We start from the raw sequence: 22,670 nt of genomic DNA, 5'->3' as shown, positions 1-22,670 counted from the left end.
ACATTTTTTTAAAAAATGTATCAATCAAAGTCTGATAGAACTGAAAGGAGTAGTGAATCCACAATTAAGTTCAGAGTTTTCTCCATCCTTCTCCCCATAATTGATAGAACTAGAAATAGAGAAGTAACAGAGGTAAAGTAGACTCAAGCAACACTAAATACCCAAAATGACCTAGTTGACATTTGTGATCTGCCTTTCCCCATCAACTGCCTCAAAAAGTAAGAACACAAAACAGTGAATTTATATTCTAATCAAAGGTAATTTTACCAAAGTAAACAACATTCTTAGTTATAAAACAAGTCTCAATACAGAGGAAATTAGAAAGTATTTTGAAATGAATATTAATGAAAACAAAATTTATGGGAGATTTCCATATAGGAAATTTAGATATAGGAAACATCAAGTCCATATAATACTCATTGATTTTATTTTTTACCGTTGTGGTGTGTATTACTACATTTATTCTTAATTGTGAGTTTAATTTTCTCTCCTTTGGTTTTTTAAGATGGAAGCAGTTGAGGTCATTGAAATTTTATACAGTACAAATAAGTTTCATGTGTGTATTTGGGGTGTATGCATTTGTCTGTATCAAGGGAGGTTGGGTATAGGCTCCTCTGCAGATACTAAAATCTGTGGGTGCTCATATCTTATATTTAAAATGGCACTTTGGTGTTTTGGTGCATGCGTGTAATCCTAGCTGTTTGGGTGGCTGAGGTGGAAGGATCACAAGTTCTAGGCCAGCCTGGGCAACTTTGTGAGACCTTGTTTCAAAGTAAAAGCAAAAGGTCTGGGAAAGTAGCTCAGTAGTGGAGCACTTGCCTAGCATGTGTGAGGACTTGGGTTCACCCCCAGTATTCCTCCTCCCAGTATTTCCCCATTTTCTTGTATACTTTAAATCATTTCTAGATTATAGTACTAGATACAATGTTTACTATATAGATTATTCTTATACTGTATTGTTTGGAAAGTAACAAAAACCAAAAACATTGTACATGTTCAATACCAGTGCAGTATTTTCCAGTATCAGAAATTGATGAATCCACAGAGAGGGCTCAAAGTATAAAGACTTAACATATGTAACTATGTCTGTAAAGTTTTTATACATGGGTCACTATAATGTATCACATATAATATATATTTAACATAATTTATACATGGAATTTTATATATACATGTATATAGTCAATATTATCCAAGTATATATATATTTTTTTATTTCAGTTTTCTGGTGAGCCACCTCTCTGTGGCTTTCAGGTGATACCTTCTTGCTGTGTCCTCCATGGCCTTTTCTCAGTTGCACATGGTAATCAGAGAGACAGAGGTCAGAAAGAGTAGGCATGCATATTGTTCTGGAGGCTTCTCCTTGAAGGTCAAACAGTACTATCAGTGTATGGCCCTGTACTTATGGCTTCACTGCTTCATTTCACCATTACACTTTCTCATAGATCCTGTCTCCAAATACAGCAGTCACATTAGAGATTCAGGTATCAACAGGATTTAGTTCATAATAAGGTTTTAGCATTTTAAATACCCCTTTCTGTGATCACTTTGTCCCTTTAGAGTTTCATTTCTGATATTGATCAGCTCTGGGCTCTGTAGTTCCCATCTACTATAAGATCCTTCTTTTGAATTTCCCAGTAATCCAAGCTCTGATCCACTCAAACTCAGATACTACCTCAGTATTTTCCCACTCACAGGGGAATTTTTCTTCTTTGGGATAGCTTTTATTTGTGTCTCATCACTGCTAGACTCTCTGTCTCCTCTTTTTTTTTTTTTTTTTAATGACCCCCTCAGTTTCTAGCTGATTCTCTTTGTAGATGTGGGCTGACTGTTCCTTCTGTATTTTAATATTAATTTTCTCATGTAGTGGTGATTTGAATTTTCTGGTCTATACCTTTCCTCTCCTAGTTATACTAGTCATGGGTTAGTACAGGTAATGTTATGTGTTTGCTGAATGTCAGTCATCATAATTTTGGGGGGGCTGCATAGAGAGATTTAGGTTATTATTCATACTTTGAGAACTAAAAGTATGTGTTCTAATAACGAGAGTCTTCTCTCTTTTCCCACTATATCATACTCTGTTCATGGAGGGTTTTTTCCCATGTGAAATCCCTGAAATAGAGAAAACTGTATACTTTGACTTACTTTCATCTCTAGAAATGTAACAAATCCTGAACAATTACTTTAAAGATAACAGCATGTAATGTATTAACTATTGTTATACTATTATTTTGTTTTACCTTTCTTCCATAAAATAAAAAAGAAACAATGGAACAAAAAAACCACAGACAACTGTGATGTAGGGCATCTGTATTGGGATCTCTTTTCATAAGAAATGTGTTAATATTTCTATGGTAAGATTAACTTTTCTTATTTTCAGAATTTTGGAAAACTGATCACTGGAAGGAGAGGAGCAAAGAAAACCAACCTAAACACTTGTGGGGAGTTGTATTCATCAATAACACAATGCTGGCTAAAGAACAAGGTAATGTAGTAGGGAAACCATTTAACTTGGACATAAATTCTTTTCCTTCCAGGAAAGTACTCTGTCACTCTGACTCACATGGAATGAGTTTCAACAATATTTCAGAATTGGTTATTAGTAGAAAAAACTACTTAGGAAAAAAGCCTGATGCATTTCATGCCTGTGGAAAATTGCTACTCAAAACTAAACCTGAGAAAACTAGTATTAGAGAGAAAAGTGAATGTTTAAAGCATAGGAGTTCTTTTGGTCATCAAGAGAATCCCATTCAGCCTGAAGACATTGAAACTTTCAACAAAAGACTTGAATACAGTGAATGTCATGAAACTGTGCTTGAAAAGACAATATTCAGCACACACAAGAGAGAGAACACAGAAGAGAATGACTGTGAATACAATACATGCGGGAGAACTTTCTGTGATGGCTCGTCCCTCTTATTTCCTGAGGCATATCCCTCAAAAGAGAATCACTGTGAGTTCAATGATGATGAGAAATCCTTCTGTGGGACGTCCACCCCTTTCAAACATGATGGTGTACATATGAGATATAATGAAAGTGGGACTGACTTCAGGAGGAAGTTATATTTCTCTCAACTTCAGAAAATTTATAAAGGAGAGAAGTACTTTGAGTGTAATGAATGTGGGAAAGCTTTCTGGGAGAAATCACACCTTACCCGACATCACAGGGTGCACACAGGGGAGAAACGCTTTCAGTGTAATGAATGTGGTAAAGCTTTCTGGGAGAAGTCAAACCTCATTAAACATCATAGATCACATACTGGGGAGAAACCCTATGAATGCAGTCACTGCAGGAAAGCCTTTGGCCATAAATCAGCCCTCACTTTACACCAAAGAACACATACAGGGGAGAAACCCTATCAGTGTACTGCATGTGGGAAAACATTTTACCAGAAATCAGACCTCACCAAACATCAGAGAACACACACAGGGCTAAAACCCTATGAATGTTATGAATGTGGGAAGTCCTTTTGTATGAATTCACACCTTACTGTCCATCAGAGAACACACACAGGTGAGAAACCCTTTGAATGTCCAGAATGTGGGAAATCCTTTTGTCAAAAGTCACATCTTACACAGCATCAGAGAACTCACATAGGGGATAAACCCTATGCATGTAATGCATGTGGGAAAACTTTCTACCACAAATCGGTACTCACCAGGCATCAGATAATTCATACAGGATTGAAACCTTACAAATGCTATGAATGTGGGAAAACTTTCTGCTTAAAGTCGGACCTCACAGTACATCAGAGAACTCATACAGGGGAGAAACCCTTTGCATGTCCTGAATGTGGGAAATTCTTCAGCCATAAGTCAACTCTCTCTCAACATTATAGAACACACACTGGAGAGAGACCCTATGAATGTCTGGAATGTGGAAAAATCTTTTACAATAAATCATACCTAACTAAGCATAATAGAACACACACTGGGGAGAAGCCCTATGAATGCAATGAATGTGGGAAAACTTTCTGCCAGAAGTCACAGCTCACTCAGCACCAGAGAATTCACATAGGGGAGAAACCTTATGAATGTACTGAATGTGGAAAAGCTTTCTGCCATAAGTCAGCACTGACTGTGCATCAGAGAACCCACACAGAAGAAAAGCCCTATAAATGCAATGAATGTGGAAAATCTTTCTGTGTGAAGTCAGGACTTGTTTTACATCAGAGAAAACACACAGGAGAGAAACCTTATGAATGTAATGAATGTGGGAAATCTTTCAGTCACAAATCATCCCTCACAGTACATCACAGGGCTCACACAGGAGAGAAATCCTGTCAATGTAATGAATGTGGGAAAATTTTTTACCGTAAATCAGATCTTGCTAAACATCAGAGATCACACACAGGGGAGAAACCCTATGAATGTAACATATGTGGGAAAACTTTTTCTCAAAAGTCAAACCTTATTGTACATCAGAGGACACACACAGGAGAAAAATCTTATGAATGAACTGAGTATTAGTTGTATTTGGTTACCAGTCACTTCATTACACTTCAGAGTATTCATGCTGCAGAAAGCTCTGTTGACATCCTGAATGTTTTGTGATCTTTATCCACAATGTTATGTTGTAGAGTAATGACAGGGTAAACCCATAGTCTGTGTTATATATTATTAGTTTTCCAGAGTATTGTAGAAGAAGTGTCTGCCTCCAGATTGAGAGGGCATTAACAGTCCAGAGAATGACTTGGACAAGTGCAGTTTGGTAAATGAGTTTCTTTTAGATTATTTACAGAGCGGTAGATGACCTGCAGGCTGTAGCACAACCAAAATTGCTAAACTTTTACTAAGCGTACTAAACTATTGGTTAGCCCTTTTACTAAGCTATTGGTTTTATGGGACTCCAAGGTAAATAGGAAAAAGTGGAAGCAAGTGATGTGTCCTTGGGAAGAGTTACCTGTACTGTATTCCCACCCATCCTTATTGGGAATTCCACTGGTCTTGGCAAGTACTGTTAGTGACAGTGCTGGGTGATTTTGCTGTGCTTCAGCCTGGCATTACAGCCTCAGCCCCTGCCAAGAGCCCACTGGAAAGCCAAATAGTGGCTCACTGCAAGATGGAGTTGCTTTGGCTAGGATTTGGAGGACTTTTTCCCCTATACTCCATTCATTCCTCTGGCTCTTACATTCTATTTGCTGCCACCTTCCTGAACTTGGAAGGAGAGATATCTCACTTAACTGAAGGCTGAACAGCAGGCCAGTATGTCACAACAATAGTCCAGACTGTAGCAGTATACTTGCTCTAGAACAACACAATCACCCTTCAAGGGTCCGTATTCCCAGGTAGAGAGCCTAAGACAAGTGTCGTAGACATCTAAATGCTCTGTATTAGGAGCGTCTGCTTGTAGCTATCTAAATGCTCTGTATTAGGAATGTCTGCTTGTACGTGGCTTAAAGCATCTGTTACTGTTGCCTCATTATCTGGCATACAAGCATGGCATGTGATGCCTCCATGGGTAACAGTCGGCATGTCCAAGGTTCTGTGTTGAAATACCACCTTCCATATTCATTGTCTCCGTGATGGCTTTGCAAGCACTTGCTGGTGCTCTCTTTCCCATTGTGCCATCCATAGGTCCAGTCCTCAGAAGACCACCCAAGACCACCTGCTGATCTGTGCAGTCAGAGGCCATTCTTCATGAACGAGTACCATCCATACTGCTTTTAGCTCAGCCTATCAGGTGCCAAATTTCTCCTTTCCCAAATGGTGGCCATATCTGTATCAGTACTCCTGTCCTTTCCAGTTTTGTGCCCCTACTAGTGTCACTGGTGTAGTAAGTGCCTTCAGGAATGGGCAATGTCCTTTCTAACCCCTTATTTAGCCTCACTGTTGGTTCAGTCGCCTAAAGCAGTTCCAACCCCAGTTTAACCTACATGGCATATACTGTATCAGGTTTCTGCCCCTTTCCATGATTGGGCCAGAATCCAATTGAAATTGTCTGTTCAGGTTGTTTCTGCCATGACACCGAGTTGCAGCTCTCAGGGTTCCTGGTAATCTCTAGAATGTACAGGCAGTGGATCACTGAGATATATAGCTATTTAGCCTACCTCAAAAGTATCTTAGCTTGCTCAGAATCCTCTTGAGCCCTTTTTTCCAAATTTCATGTGGTCGCCTTTGTTCAGCGTTATGTAATGGGCAGGGAAATTGAGGAAAGTAATATAAATTATGTCAATACCCCAGGACTCATAGAAATACCAGAAGTTACTTTATATGCATTGGCACAGTCTGTTTTATGAGATTAGTTCAAGGAAGCCAGGCCCTCCATCAGCCCTAGTCCTAATACCCTCACAGGTTTATCCCAGTTTTCTTTTTCTTGTACTTGCTTGACACAGGGTTGTGATTGGAGTTCAACCGCTGCTGTTGTGAGCTTTGCGCAGTGGCAGTATCATAGCCAATGAGGTTTATCCGAAGCATGATTATTGCTAATTGAATCTCTGCTGTTGTGAGGAAGAGAAGTCAATGTAGGGCTTCTGTAGTCTCACAGAGCCCCCCTTCAATCACATTGCATTTGCATTGTCACTAGCAAATGACATTATTTCCCATAGTCTTGGGGATACTTTCAAGCCACCCCTATACTCAAAACACATGATGTTTCCAAGACATCCTTAATAGCCCTCACCTCTCTCTCCGTGGAGACAGATAACCATCCAGATTTCCCTTTGGGCAGATATCTGAGTGTCAGTAGCATGTCTTACCACCCATAGCAGGGGCCTTGAAACATTGGCTACCACTCTATTTCAGTCCTATCCCATATGGACGCTCCAAGATTGTGGTATATTCTCTAGTCCATTGCATGTAGATTAGACTCATTTAGGAGATATGCCATCCCATATACATGTAAAGGGTGGCTACCCTGGCATTTCTCTCATGAGTACTCTTCCCTGAGTCATCTTTGGATCTGCTGGGTCAGGCTTCAGATGTTAGGTGAATTTCCCAGAGCAGCGTAAATAAAACATTTGTTTCTGAATTGGGAGGATACTGACAGTAGAAAGATGGACTTGGAAAAGTTCAGTTTTGCACATAAGTGGATTTATTATGGCTTACTTACAGAGCAGTGGACAACTTGTAGGCTATAGCATTACTGAAGTTGCACACATACACACCCCCTTTGCTAAGCTTCTGGTTTTATAGGACTCTAAGGTAAACAGCAAAAAGTAGAAGAAAGAGACAGGTGTCCTTGGGAAAAGTTATTTGTACTTTATTGCCACCCATCCTCATTGGGAACCCCACGAGTCTCAGCACCTAGTGAGAGCACACTGGACAACTAAACAGTGGCCATTATGAGACAGTGTTGCTGTGGCTAGAGTTTGGACAAGTGTTCTCCTTACAACTATATGACATCCTTTGTTAACATTGATTAAAATATGAAGAGCTGGGAGTGGTGGTGCATGCGTGTAATTCCAGCACTCGGGAGGCTGAGGTAGAGGATTGCCGTGAATTCAAGGCCAGTGTGGGTTACATAGTGAGTTCAGGGCCAGCCTGAGCTATATAGTGGGACCCTGTCTCAGGAAACTATGAAGTTTTAGATACTTTCAATTGTTTTTATGAAAAATGCAAACTAGATTATTGCAGAATTTATATTGAGAAATGTATCCATAACTATAATTTATAGTTATACATTGAAAATTTTAATTAGAAATAATGTAATATTGCAAGTTGTCTTTTAAATTTGATGCCATGATTGTCTTTGGAAATATAACTAGTTTTCTATAATACTGTGTTCTGGAAAGTAAAAGTTTAAAAACTTAATAGGACAGAGTAAAAGTACAGAGTATTCCTATGGCCCTTTAATAACAGTGTTACATAACCATACTGTATTCTGAAGTACAACAAATTGATAATGTCATACAACTTGAAATAGACTTTGTTCAGATATTACCAGATTTTACATGTACCCTGTCTTTTTGGTGTAGTCCTATCAAGTTTTACTGCTTGTAGATTGGAGTAACCATCAACAAAGATAATTAAGTTACAGAACAGTAAGCAATCTTGAGTCTCAGTTGCATCAGGATTATGTTTCTTGTCTGAAACGTTCTTTCCATAACCCTAATCCTAAGAACCATTTGAACTGGAAGCTTTTAAAATGCAGTGTTGCTGTGGCTAGAGTTTGAATAACTTGGACAAGAGCCTTAAATGCATATGGGAAATATCCTTAACATGCACAGGACTCGTGTGCTACATTACACATTAGATTATAAAAATAATTATGAAAATTTACTATTACAAAATTATAAAGTTAAACAATCTAATAATCTCAGTTTTTACAATCATCTTCCACTTTCTGAAACAAAAAAATGAAGACCAAATTAGATCCAGAGTAACAGGAAAGAAAAAGGTAAGTATCAAAATGAAGTGAAAGAAAAGCAATAAACCCAAAAGCAGATTCTTTGGAGGTCAATAAAATTGATAATTCTGAGGCATTGATAATTCTAATTTATGTGAAGTGTGTATGAGCTTTATGTGCGCAGTGGAACATAACATCGTGGTGAATGGGAAACAGGTATCCTTAAATTAACAACTCTGACAATGCCAGGTTCAGCCTCAATATTTATAAGGCCTAGAATAACAGCTTAAAAGGAGGCCATCTTAGTTACTTTTTTCATTGTTGAGACAAAATGCCTGACACCCACAACTTAAAAGAGGAAAAATTTATTTTGACTCACAGTTTGTAGTGGTTTTAGTCCATAGTCGGCTGGCTCCAAGGCAGGGTGGAATGGCAGAGGGCTGTCACAAAAGAAAAACAGTCCATAGAAGAGCAGGCAGGAGGCAGCGGCAACCAGCCTTCCTTCTTTGTGTCCCTTTATATTCCATCCAGTCTACAAGCCTATTGATTGGTGCCACCCACACCAAGGTGGGGCTGCCATTATTCACAGAACTGTGCTAAACAGGGGCTGGGGATTTAGCTCAGCGGCAAAAGCGCCTGCCTGGCAAGCGCAAGGTCGTGAGTTCAGTTCCCGGTACCGGAGAAAAACCAAAAAAAAAAAAAGAACTGTGCTAAACCAGTTTAGTTGCCACACACACTTAATCCCAGTGTCACACACTCATGATCCATCCACCTCACAGAAACTCCAAGTATGAGCACATGAGGCGTTAGGTCCGTACGGAGGTCTAGACAAGTAAAACCTAACCATTCATAAGTTATAAATCAAAATAAAATGTTAAAAAAAAGTTTTCATGCATGTGGAGATCCATAGTGCTCCTTTTCTCACCATGTTTCCTTCCATGCACAAAGCCAGCATTTTACTAGAGTATGGCTTTTGCTGACCAAGTGAATGTCACATATGATATTACACATTGGATTATAAAAATAATTACAAAAATATAATATTACAAAATTATACAGTTAAACAACCTAATAATCTCAGTTTATATAATCTGATCTCTAACTTTCTGAAACAAGAAAAAGAAGACAAATTAGATCCAGAGTAAACAGGAGAAGAAAAGGTAAGCATCAAAGTGAAGTGTAAGAAAAGCAGTGAACCTGAAAACAGATTATTTGAAGAGATCAATAAAATTGATAGTTCTGAGGCAAACTAATAGGGCCTGGGATATAGTTCAGTGGCACAAGGACCTGCCTGGCAAGCTCAAGATCCTGAGTTTGATTCCCTGTACAAAAAAAAAAAAAAAAAAGATACATTAGTTGCTAATATCAGAAATGGAAGAGGTGCCATTACTGCTGATCCTGGATGTTAAAAGGATTATAAAGGAATATTATTGACAGTTCTGCCCATAAATTTGCCAACTTATCTGAAGTTGGCAAATTCTTTTTCAGATACCAAAATTTCTGAGCCAGGCGTGGTGGCACATGCCTGTAATCCCAGCACTTGGGAGGCTGAGCCAGGAGGATCATTGTGAGTTTAAGGCCAGCCTGTGCTACAAAGTGAGTTCAATACCACCCTGAACTTCATAGTGAAACCCTGCCTCAAAAAGACAAAAAAAAAAAAAATTTCTGCAAGGGCAAACTTTGTATGTAGGCACATTGAGAAATAGGCATATTAAAGAAACTGAAGCAATACTTAGTAACCTTTCAATGTACTGGCGAGTTCTACCAAACATGTCAGGTAGAAATAATGGTACTTCTTTCCAGAGCGTTACAGCAGAGGAACAGTGCATGACTCATTCTTTGTGGCCAGCATTATCCTAATACCCAGTTTAGACACTTCAGGATAGAAATAGTATAGACCAATATTTATTTTGAATGTAGGTGCAGAATTTTCCACAAAATATTAACATGTCAAATTCAACAATGTATAAAAAGAATTGTTCAACCTGAGTATGTGGGACTTATTGCAGGTGTATGAGACTAATATCACATTAGACCAAAGACAAACTACGACCCTTCCAGTAGGTGCAGAAAAAGCATTTGACAAAACCAGTAACCACTCATGATACAACCTCTCAGCAAACTCAAGAATACGAAGAAACTTCAGTGTGGTAAAGAATTACTACAAAACCCCTACAACTAAGTCAGGATGTCTTAAATCCAGGCGCCTTCTGGCTAAGATCAGGAACTAGGCGAGGATATCCTTCTCACCCCTGCTGTTTAACATCCTTATGAAGATCACAGTGAATGCAGTAAGACAAAAAAAAGAGAAGGCACTGAGATTTTGAAGGAGGCATTGTTACTTGGTCACTTCCAACTTCTTGCTCCATGACAGTCTAGTCAAGAGACAAGGCATTGAGGTAAGGTGGGTGGTTTTATTCCAGAAGCCGGCTAGAGGAAATAGGGGCCTATTTTTCCTGGAACCTGATTTAGGTGTGTTTAATATAGGCCATTGATGGGTGCTCCCAGACTCTGGGGCATCTTCTTAGAGCAGTAGGGGTGGATGATGCTGTCTAGCCATGGGATGCTGCTCGGTTTCTTCAGATTTGAGAATCACAGGTCATTATTTCCTCAATCTGTTCCTGTCACCAATTACATATTTTTCAGTGGACAGATTGGGTGGAAGGATTGTTTCCAACAGGCCTTCTCTCTGACGGCAGTGAATGAAAACATGTTCAGTGATCAGCTTCAATTCCCCAGCCCCCCACCATCCGATGTGTACTCCTCAGTTTGCAGCTGCTAGAATCAATTGTCCTCCCTCACAGGTGTTAGGGACTCTGACTTTTGTCTCTGATGTCCCCCGCATGGCCATCTGTCACCAGTATTAACTAAAACGTTGACTAGTTTCCCTTTGTCAGTTGTACCTGAGACTCCTGTGTGGAAATGTGGCCTCGTATCCAAAGGAGCCCTGGAACCCCTTTAGAATTTCCCCAGTTTGAAGGAGGCTGTCTGGTCGCATTGGGTTCCCTGTTTTCAAACATGCCCTTGCTAATTTTGCTAATATTGAAGCTAATCCCTGCCTCCTCCCAAAGTACTGCTCCATCTGAGAATATAAGAAAACAGTTTTCATCATTGTTTCCTCAGTCTACTTAAAGCTGCTTTCAGGAAAAGTACAATGACTTCACTTGAACAGCTTATTCCAGGCTCTTCTGATTGTGGTGCAGTTAACATTACACTTGAAACATGAATTAATCAGAAGCTGGTGAGAGCTCTGGATTTCCATTCTTTGTGGGAAAAATGGCTAAACATTTCCTTGTTTCTGATTTGCCAACTTTTGAATCTGTCAGGCTTCCTTTCCAAAAATGTATTCAAATTCCTACCCCCATGCAAAATGTCCCAAATAAATTGCTAATTTTGCTATTTTTGTGTATTCAGTTAAAGTAAAACAGATGTAGAAAAAATTAGCTGCAACCATAAAAATGTCACTTAGCACTGACCATTATATGGTCATCTAGCTGCAAGGCATGTTGTGTAAAAGCACTTTTGAGTTACCATGCATGAAAAAATCCATATACTTGTAATTTTACAAACTTGAGTTACAGCTCAAGATACATACCTTGCGGAATCCTCATATGTAAGTTATTCCTAGAAAAGATAGCAGACAGTTAAGTCACTTTAAATTATTTACTCTTGTCAAAGAAGAACCTCAGAGTTGGTGTGGTTGAAACGGACAAAGTAATGGATATTGCATTGTACTTTCATTTGCGTCTTTTTTGCATTATTTCTGGAGCATTTGTTAAAAAAAAAAAAAAAAAAACTTTACCTAAGAGTGTTTTGTTGCTTTAGCTTATGGAGTGTGGGTCACCATATTCTGACTTTTGAGCCCATTACCTGAATTCTAACAGGCAAATCAGTTAAAATGGCACATGACAAAAAGGACCTCTTTGCAGTTTGTATTAACTGTGTATTAACAGTGCTAGGTTACAACTGCTTACTTTGTTATAACACTCCTGGCACAGTTTAAGGCAACCCTGACTAGAAAGTAATATTATAAACAAGGCAAAAAGAGGGATGTGACATCCACAGCCAACTATACTATACAATAACAAGACTGGCCTCAAAAATGCAGATTGTCAGCACAATTTGCCTCATTGTCATTAGATAGAAGAGATCACTTCATACTTGGAAAATGGTAAATAAGCCCAGGAATGGACTAGTTCAGTCTGAACTAGGTAACAGAGTGGTGATATAAACTAGACATAGTTTTGCATAACTTACTGGTTCACTGAGCTCCAATCAGACAGGTACTGAGGCAGGTTTGTACTTCACTGAAGGGACTGGAATTCTCCAGTTCTGGCCTTTGTTATCCCCCTTTTTCCACTACTGCTCTTCAGGCTTATCTCGGATTCTCAGGAGTTTGCCTTTCTTAAAGGGAAGGTCTTAATCATTACTCCCATTAAAGGGTTCACATATACTCTGCCTCCTCCTGTCTGAGAATCATACCACTGACCTTTCTGGATCTGGAAATTGGTTCTACCAATGTTGTGCCCAAATAGTGTATTTTATAGATCTCCAGAAATCAGGGAATGAATCAAACTCTTGATCTCCTGTTTGGAGGCTGGAAAGGTTCACCCTGGAAGGACGCTGAATGGGTGCTGGTGGCCCCAGTGAGCACGGACTGCTGCTGTTGCTATATTGGGAGATACATGAATTCTTAGAAAAGCAGGGCACATAGTCCCTGGGTCTGGTGCCCAGGCCCTGCACAAGAACACCTGTAGTGTTGGCCCTACAACAGTGTCACTGCCTCCAGCTGGCTGAGCTTTCCCCAGTACCAGCTATTCTGCTCATCTTAGTTGAAGTTGCCTGCCATGGCCACCTACACACTGAACCGTTATACACGCCCCCTCCAGTTCCTGTGTCTGCAGCCCAGGAGACCAGCTTTAGTCTCTGCCTCACAGCAGTCGTCTTCTCTGCCACGCAGTGGAGCTCTCTGTTGGAGGTCCAGACTGGTGGCAGGGGCCTCTTGCAAGTGCACTCTTTACATTTGCACATACCGTAGTCCTCATGCCTCTAGGTCTGCGGGCCAGATCATCTCTCCTTGGTAGCTTAAGATCACCTGCCTTTATTTAGGCTGCACCCAGATTTTCCCATTGGCCCTGAGCAGAAGGAAAGGTAAGCTTTTTTCTCCTTTGTGGCATCAGTTTGGACAGATGTTAAGCTTCCTATCAACTAGTTTATGTGCACCCCCTAAAAAAATGCCACTATACACAACTGCATATAAAGCCCAACAACTGTTGAACCTGAGAAGTTCGGAACTGCAAAAACCCAAACAGTGGGCTATTTACCCACTTTAACATTACCTACATGTGGTGTACACACTGGTAACTTACTCAATGAAGTGGCATCCTCTTACCCAAATGTCAACTCCTTCTGTCAATGGAGGTTGCTTGGGAAGCCTATGCTGTGACCAACGAAGGCAACGGAGAGGCCCCTAGAATGAAAAGATTGCAGCAGCTGCTAGGTGCAGACCAGAGGCTTTCCTTGTCATTGGCCTCTAGCTAGCCACTAGGAGCCACCCTTGCTAAGTCATAGGTTGGGTCACTTGCCCCGTGATAGGCCCCCTGAGTCTAAAGAGAAAGCGTTGAAGCAAGGAAAGCAACTTTATTCCAAAATCTGGCTAGAGAAGATAAACATCACAAGGCCTATCTTGTATGACCTGATTTAGGGGTGGTTTATGCAGGTGATCGATGAGTGTTCCCAGACTGGTGGGCATCTTACAGCGAAAGGACCAGATGATGCACAATGATCTTTACTGCCTACTGAGCAAATGCTTCTCAGTTTCTGCAGGTTGCAAAAGCACAGATTTCTTAAATCTTAAAAATTAATCACCACGTCCTATCACCAATTAGTTGTATTAATACACAGGGACAGGCTAGTTTCCGTGAAGTCTTGCTGATTGCCAAACTCCAGGCAGTGAATGACAATATTCTTTTTTTTTGTTTGTTTTTGTTTTTTGTTTTTTTTTCTGGTACTGGGAATCGAACTCACAATCTTGCGCTTTCTAGGCAGGCACTGTGCCATTGAGCTAAATCCCCAGCCCCGAATGACAATATTCTTAATGCTTTGTTTTCGAATGAGTAGATGAAGAGCTGAATGAATAGATTTTGGGGGGCTGAAAAAGTATAGTGCTGTACTGATGCATATATGTCATTATTCATTTGTCAAAACCTACACAAAGTAAGTTAAGAGTAAACCTGAATGTAAACCATGTGCTGTATATTACTTAATATTAACATATTTTAATATTTTTACATCTTTTTCTACCCTAAGTGTCCTGTCAATATTGGCTCATCAGTTGTAATAATTGTAACACATCAACACAAGATGTTAGTAGTACTGCAAATTGTGGAAGAAGTGTGAAGTATTATGTGGGAATTCTCTGTTTTCTGCTCCATTTTTCTGTAATCCTAAAACTGCTTTTAAAAAGTAAAGTATATTAAATAAATAACCAAACAGCTGTGTATATGAGTGAGTCTGTATGAAGGTACTTTCTTTTATGTTTTTCAAGATGAAAACATCATTACCAGTTTTTCCATAAGAGATGGGGACAGTGGGCAAAGAGACAAATTCTCAACCTTAGGTTGACAAATGCTGAGCATTTTAATTAACATTTTGCTTTTCTAAGCCCTATCTTTCTAGAAGAGTCTCAAGTTCCTTTCCTTCCTTCATATCATTTTGATTGTGTACAAAAGTTTTGTCAGCCATGTTTCTGCTCTGAGACTACAGATACCATTAATGGGCATTTGAATTGCTTTTTTTTTTTTTTTTTTGTACTAGGAGTCGAACTTACAACCTCATGCTTGCCAGGCAGGTGCTGTGCCGCTGAGCTATATCCCTGGCCCTGACTTGCTTTTGTATATCTCTGATATAAATTATAGTAACTGTGGCCTGAAATTATGGCCCAAATTATCATCTCTTTGATAGCTAAACTGGGAAAGCCTTCAATGACCTAGCCATATGTTTCCCTCCCTGATCTGCTCTGCAGGTACTGTCCCCTAGCCAGATGAACCTCTGCCTAGGGCCCATACTCTGCTCTTCCGTGTCTCTGCATAGCAAGATTAACTTCCTGCCGGCCCAAGGATTATTCACACAAGCTCATTATGTCCTCCCCAACATACAGGCCCAAGGCATCCTCTTGATTGCACAGAATGCTTCCCACAGACCCTGCTTTTTCACTGTGCTCCCAAGTAGCCGTCTGTGTGGCCCTGCATGGAATGTGGTGCCCTCACCTCATCTGAGAGCATGAGTGATGAATAAACGTATGTAGCTGTTACCTGCCCAGTTCAATCCATCCAGACCCCAAGGTGGAAATCCCTTCTTCACCAGCTGAGTGACTTAGAACCAAAGTAACTGGCATGATAAACAGGACATTCCTTCCACAGCTAAAGCCACGTAGTTATCTTTTAACTACTACATATTGGCTAATTGGTTGGTTTCATACATGGCAAACATTACTTGGATAGGATCACCAATTGTGAGCAGTCTTTTTGTGTATGTGCTTTAAACAAATTATTTAACTTAAATGCTACACACTGATTTCCATTTATTTTGATACATCTTTTTCTCATGGTGATTTAGAGGGTCTTCATGCCAATATATCATAACTATTTGAGCATATACCTGCAGAATACCTCACATCTTTCAGCAAGAAAAACACTGAAGAGTAAACACCTGACACAACTAACTAGGTGCATTGAGAATCTGCTCCAAATATTTGTTCCTCTGAAGTAAAGGCACCACACCCCTATTCAGTTAAGAAAACCATCCTTACAATTCATCCTTTCAATTTTATCTACTTATGTATTTTTTATAGAAATGATATTGTTTATTGAAAATGTTGTTATGGGCAATTAATTGCTGTTTTTTCTTTTAAAGAGAATTTTTTAAAAAACCAAAACAATAAAAATGATACAGAATTTCCAAACAAGATGATAGGAAATTAATAGTGGTTGTTATATTACATATTGTTATCTTCAAATTAGTTGCTGAGATTACCACATATAGTTATGCAAGATTGATCAAACAAATAACCATTAACTGTTTCTTTCAATAAACCAATAGAAAGTGGTAGCACAATTATCTTAGCTATCATATATGAATATATATATATATTTCTCTTCTTTTCTCATTTCCCCCACCCCAGTTGTTCTTTCCTTTAAAAAAAGATAAACAAAACAAAGGATAAAATGGAATCTTTTATAGGTAAATGGATGCAACTCAAGACCATACTCGTAAGTGAAATAAATCAGGCCCATATGTGTAAACATCATGTTGTCTCACTAGTGTGAAAAAAAACAACCAAAGAAGATCGGAATGTACAATATTGTGAATTGGGAAGAAACTGTTCAAAAGAAAAAAACTGTGATGGGGAAAGGGGAAAGGAAGAAAGGAAAAATACATGTTTATACAAGATAGTTAAAATTGTTAATACAGCTAGTTTCTCTTCGTTCATTAAAAGAAAGTTTTGTGCTGGTATTGTATAGAGAAGATGTCATGCCTGTATCTTCTACTCTGAATGCCTACTAGGAAGACAACAATACACAATGTATCAACTCTTGTAACTGTCCTAATAACCTGTTTTGAATTTTTTTAAATTTTTAAGCAGGGCCTAGAACGCTAGCTGCCAATTAGTGCTCAGTGGCAGAGCTACATCCCCAGCTTGTGCCATAAATTCATAGGAAATAGGTTCCAGCAACTCATACTCTTTCCCATTGGTTTTCACAAAGTGCTTCTCTGGGTGGGGCAGACTGGCACTTTAGTTGAACCCAGGTACTTTTCGGCTTCCTTATCATTTTCCTTGACACATTTGAAGAAGCTGTCTTGACACTTAGAGTGCTTAATATGCCCAGTATGCACATTAACTTTCTTGGCAAGTGTGTTGCCCTTCACTTGCTTGTTTACAATGCCAGCAGCATGCTGGGTAACATTGTGGACTTTTTCAGTTTTGCCATAGGAACATTTGTGCAGCATTCCTTTTTGAACAGTACCCATTCTTTGGTACCTATAATATCCTTTTTGTAGATTCACATATATGTGGCCAAGGGAACAGGCCCATGTTTTCTAAAAGGCCCGGAGAACACACATGGGTTCTTCTCCTTTTTCCATTTTGGCAAATTACTGGGAGATGCTGGTTTTGGTTGAAAGGCATAAGCAATTTGCCTGCACTGAATGTCAGTTTTTGGGGGGTGTTGCACCTCTTCCCACCCTAAAATGGTCTTGACATCAAAAGAATTATCACTGGGCTCTGTCTCTTCATGACTAGCCATTGCCTGCAACCTGTTCAACAGCTGGTCTCTGGGGCTTCCACCTGTAAAAGGCAGGGACAGCACAGTGCCCTCTCTGACTGGCACTTGAGTCCCACGTGCCAGGAGCTGCTTAGAGTGCAATGGCAAACAAACACCAAAATGATGCCCAGGATTTGGAGGCAGATTTATTTATGTTGATGGACCCTAATCAAGATCATTCTCAAAATAGCAGACCCTAATATGTGGTGGTCTAGAGTTTATATGGGATAGGCAAGCAGGAAGTACAAAGGCAGAATGGCTTGTCAATTGGAGATTGGTTCTTAGAATATGTATCATAGTGACCAGCTATGTATCACAGTGACCTGCTGTTTCTAAGAAACAAAAGTAACCGGAACTGTAACCAGAACTATTACCTGGGCAACTAACAAACTGAAGTATGCTGGTTAGGTGGGGCATCTTCTGCTACTCCCCCCCTTTAGTTTCTCTGGCACGTCTTTGTTGGGCGTATTACATGTGATCTTCTGAGACAAGGCCCTACTAGAAACAATAACACTGGGGCTGTCAGTGGTCCTAGGATGAACCCTAGCCAAGGTCCCCGAGACTGAAAATTCCCAGCAGGAGTTTGTGGTTTGTTTCCCTTATAGGGTTTCTCCCTGAGCTGACTCTAACACGGGAGTGAAGGAGTTAATTTGATCTAGGAGAGTGTCCAGTGTGCCTTGGATGCTTGTTAAATCTTTTACCATTTGTACCTTACTGGTTATTTTCTGTTTTCATGGGGCAATCATCCATAGAGCTAAGGCAAAGCAAGGACTGGGGTAAGTAGCCTGAAAAGGCGCAAAAATCAAGGGGAGTAATACAGTGAGGTCTAGAGCAATCCCATGAACAGTGTGCTTGGGCTTCAACTGTGCATGGAGTACTCAGTGTCTGGAGTGACCAGAGCAGGGCTTTAAGTGCATTGTCTCTTCAGAGTGAGCCCAGAGGAGCCGTCTAGTCCAGGTAAATTCTCCTGGACTCTAAAGCTGGTGGCTCTAAAGCTGGATTTCTGAAACTTGTAGTTAATATGCACCTGGGTTATATGTGTGTATAAGAGTGCCTACAGGTATAGCTGATCTTTTAGTTAAACTTTTCTGGAGCTAGTTACAAGTTGTTTCTGTAGGGTTATGTTTTATTTTCTCAACTTTTTAGAGCTTATGTCCTGTATGCTGTATGTAGTTCTCATTTAGTTATCTCTGCTACAAATGCAGGCCTGTTGTCATTACCAGTGATCAAGGTTAGGCTATATCTGGAGATGCTTTTTCATAGCAGGATCCTAAAAACTTTTATTGTATCAGCTTGGATAGGGAATGCCTTGGGCCAGCCTGAGTAGGTGTGGATGAGCACTAAGTCTATCTTAGTGGGGAGGGGGAGGCTGGGGGTTTAGCTCAGTGGCACAGCACCTACCTGGCAAGCGCAAGGTCGTGAGTTCAATTCCTGGTACTGGAAAAAAACAAAAACAAAAACAAAAAAACCCAAAAAAACTAAATGGATGGGGAGATCAGGGTCAGTCATACAGACACTGAAACCTGAGCTGGAGGCAGGAGTACAGGTGCCAGTGCTGTGGCCTGAGCTTGCAGAACATATGGTGGGGGCAGGTCTGCCTTTAATTAAGATGGATCTTCTGGGAGTACTAAGTAAAGTTTTTCTGGCTGGGGTTGATGTTTCAGTCAATTAGATCCCCAGAATGGGGTTAGGAGCATGGGTTTGGCATTGTTGATGGCAGGTTTCCAAACAGCAGCAGGGAGCAGTAGCAGGAGAGCTTTGGCCAAAATAACTTTGTCCAAGGTGACCATAGCATATTTAGCCTGTCAGACTCCATTCCTAACAGAGCTACTTCCATCCGTAAACAGTGTGTACTCAGCATTTGTCTGGGGGTTTATTTTTCAGTCATTGGTGGGCCCAACTTGGTAGGCAGATATGTGGCAGGATTGAATGGTCCACGGTGGTCCACTGCTCCATAGCATGTGTCATCTGGACAGTTAGGTCTCGGCCTAAGGTGAGCTTGTTAGCTTTCTTGATCAGAAGGACAGTGGCTATTAGAGCATGAAGGCAGAGGGGGAAGACAGCCCTTAGTGACTGGATCCAAGTATTTGCACAGGTAGGCCACTGGGCACTCATAGGAACTGACTGTCTGAGTAAGCATCATTGTTTTTCTGAACTCAACAATCCAGATTATGTAGAAGCCAGCAGCCTAAAGAAATTTTCACTTTCTTTCTTGTAACTAGTTTCTGCCAGATATTGTAGCAGAGCTCTTGTGTCTCTCCAGCAGGCAGCTTAGGTGTCATTAATCAGAAGTGCAGTGATATTTAGTGCTGAAAAACTAGTGAGGTCAGCTATGAGGGCTTCTCCAAAGAGGTTAAACAAGTTGGGAGGTTGAGACCAGGTCAGTTGACTTATGAGTCCAGAACTGAGGTCTTTCCATTTAAAGGCAAAGAGGGGCTGGCTGACAGGAGCCAACTGAAGGCAGAAGGCATTCTTTTTAGGTCCAGGCAGGTGTATCAGCAGGCTGTGGGTGGCAGAAGACTGAGGTAGTGTATATGGAGGGCAATCATGATGGCACTGGCAGCTCGGAATCTTGAATGACTTTACAGGCAGGAAAGGTGTATTTTAGCAGTTTGATAGCCTATAGATGTTTTATAGTTTTGAGGTCTCATTTTTTCTTTCTTGGGGGACCATGTCAGAGCTGGAAGGGACAGACACACAGGAGCCAAATCTGTAGCTAGGGCTTCCCCGAAAATAATGGGAGAGTTCCCAAACCCTTGTGGCAATTGAGTAACAGTCCAAAAAGGGCGTATTGATTGGGAACCACAGAGTGCATGGTGACGGCTGTGTTGTTAATGGCGCAGAGATCTTGTCCAAGGTGATTAACAGTCTATCAGGCTGATGTGTGGCTGGATGCCTGTTTATGCTTCCCATGACCTCTGACAGCAATGGGGGTCATGTTGGGGTCACATGTTGATAGCAAGGCCCAGAGGTGAGTCTTTAATCCATACCTCTGGGAGGAGAGTTTTCAGAACTTTAGGATTGTGGTTATTTGCCTCAGATTGTGGTTATCTCTCTCTCTCTCAGGCAGATGCAAGCATTGTCTTCCTCTTGGGGAATAGTCAAAGTTGGAAGTGAAGGGTTAAATGAGAGGGAGGCTGACTGGCTTGGTGAGCTTCTAACTTGGAGAGGAGGTTTCTTCCCAGAAGCAGTATGGGGACTGGCTTATATAGGAATTCATGTTTGGTGAGATATTCTTTCAGGCTGCAAATTTTTGCCCGGCAGAAGGGGCAAGAGGCAAGAGTCCAAGTTGCCCTGGTGATGGTAACTTTTTGAGAGAGGGAACTTTTAAAACCAGAGAATTCTGTTCCATTGTCTACCAGGAAAGTCACAGGTTTGCTCCCAACTTTTGCAATGATTGCAGGCTCCTGGGGGCCCAATTTGATAGAGCTCAATCAGTCCTATCCATCCAGGCCTGACAGGGCAAGGAGAGTGTTGTAGTTGAGGATTTTGCAAGGGGAACAATATAATGCAGGACACATATTTTATAGGATTATTTATAATAATCAAGCACCTAAATAATCATACACAAAAAATGTACAAAAAGCTGTCTACACACCAAAGACCAAAGGATCCAGCTGAGAGCCTGGATCCCACAGTAATGTCCAGAGTACATTATTGTCCAGCTGCGTGAGTCCAGCTGAAGACCTAGAGCCCATAACAATGCCTCCCATGAGTCCAACTGGAGGCCTAGAGCCCATGACAATGTCTCATGCAGGCCTGTTTCATGGATCTGTGCTGGGAAGGCCTAAAGGTCAGTGGTGGAAGCTAGAAAGTCTGTGCCAGTGGGATGAAGGATCTGTGCTAGCAGGCTGAGGGATCTGAAATGGGGCGAGGAAGCAGTGTTCAAAGTAAAAACCAGAGCTCCCCGCAAAAAGTACCACAACCATTCTCAGCAACAGTGAGGTTCTGAGCTCCTCCCATGATGAGGAAAGCTAAGTGCCCATCAGGAAAGCCAGGGCAACAAGCTTCTCCAGGAGACTGAGCAGTGCACCATCTTCCCCTCCAGAGCCAGGAAGCAATGCTGAAAGTGAGGACCAGAGCTCCTGCAAAATGAACAATTACATTAATAACCGTTAGTTATTGTGGGCTGATCAGGCCCGCAATCTCCCAAATGAGTGGATGGCGAAGGCTTGCATAAATGAGATAATTGAAATGATTTCAGGGCTCCAGGGAGGTTCAACCCTATTATAGACTTCCAGGTTCTCTGGGTTGACCCTGAGACTTCCCTGCGTGGCCCATATTTATTAGGTTTTTAAATAAAGGAGGGGGATAGTGAAGAAAATGCAGGAATCTGGGCAGGACTTGGGAAACCCATTACAGAATTCCCCATGTAATACTTCTGTTAGTTTAGGAGAACTATGTTAACTCCGGGAAGGCCTTCACTGCAGGAGTGAGATACCTGCAGCTATGGTCTCCTCTGAGCTAATGGAGGTTGGAGCTGTGACCTTATCTTGTCCTTTGAGGCATCCCAACTTCACAAGCCAATACAGGCCTCAGTGGGGACCAATGACTCATGGAGGTTCACTTACTATGAGTTCACTGCCCATCAAAGGACAAGGGCCCAAGCCTTGGACAACTCCAAGTAAACATGGGAAACCAGTTGGTTAATATTAAATCTTGCTCAGAGCTGCTTCATAGCAGTCTCCATCAGTGAACCTTAGCCTTTCTCCACCAACAGTTGTAGTATGTTCTCATCTTCTGCACTGAATCCTTTGAAGGCCTATTCCTTTCTGACTGCCTGTAACATTTCTATCTAACTTAGCTGTCTATAACAAAACCCTGAGCCAAAATAATTTCTTTTTCTTATAATTGCAGGTGTAGGATGTTTTGTCCCAGTGACAGGAATGCTAACAAAATAGTCCAGAAATCTTAAGAATTGCTGGTCTGGGGGTAACACCATTAGGTCCACCTGGCAGGAAGCACACATTTCTGCCTGTTAAAATTTAACCCACGAGATGATTGTAGAGTAGATTATGGCCAGAGTTCACTTAGTTCAGGATCCTTTCAACCCTCTTAGA

The 22,670-nt window shown here is 40.8% G+C and overlaps 1 protein-coding gene and 1 pseudogene across 4 annotated transcripts in view; one reads left to right on the top strand and one right to left on the bottom strand.

Annotated features, from left to right (window-relative positions):
- The window catches only part of LOC102029797 (zinc finger protein 33B-like), a 41,667-nt gene that overhangs the window by 14,251 nt on the left and 4,746 nt on the right, over nt 1-22,670 (top strand). For 2 of the 4 annotated variants that reach the window (XM_013508384.1, XM_013508383.1), the window contains exon 5: nt 2,381-4,548. In XM_013508384.1, the coding sequence (XP_013363838.1) occupies nt 2,381-4,458 (2,078 nt within the window). In that variant the 3' untranslated portion in view covers nt 4,459-4,548. Of the gene's footprint in view, nt 1-2,380; nt 4,549-5,577; nt 7,449-22,670 lie in introns of those variants that run through there. The other 2 variants (XM_013508386.1, XM_013508385.1) reach the window with 2 other exon arrangements.
- On the bottom strand, nt 10,744-14,783 carry LOC102030125 (annotated as a pseudogene).

The sequence above is a fragment of the Chinchilla lanigera genome, unplaced genomic scaffold (genome assembly GCF_000276665.1).
Source record: "Chinchilla lanigera isolate Chin_1 unplaced genomic scaffold, ChiLan1.0 scaffold00145, whole genome shotgun sequence".
NCBI classification, from domain to species: Eukaryota; Metazoa; Chordata; class Mammalia; order Rodentia; family Chinchillidae; genus Chinchilla; species Chinchilla lanigera.
The sequence above is the reverse complement of the archived record's forward strand: the minus strand, read 5'-3'. Positions and strand labels throughout refer to the sequence as shown.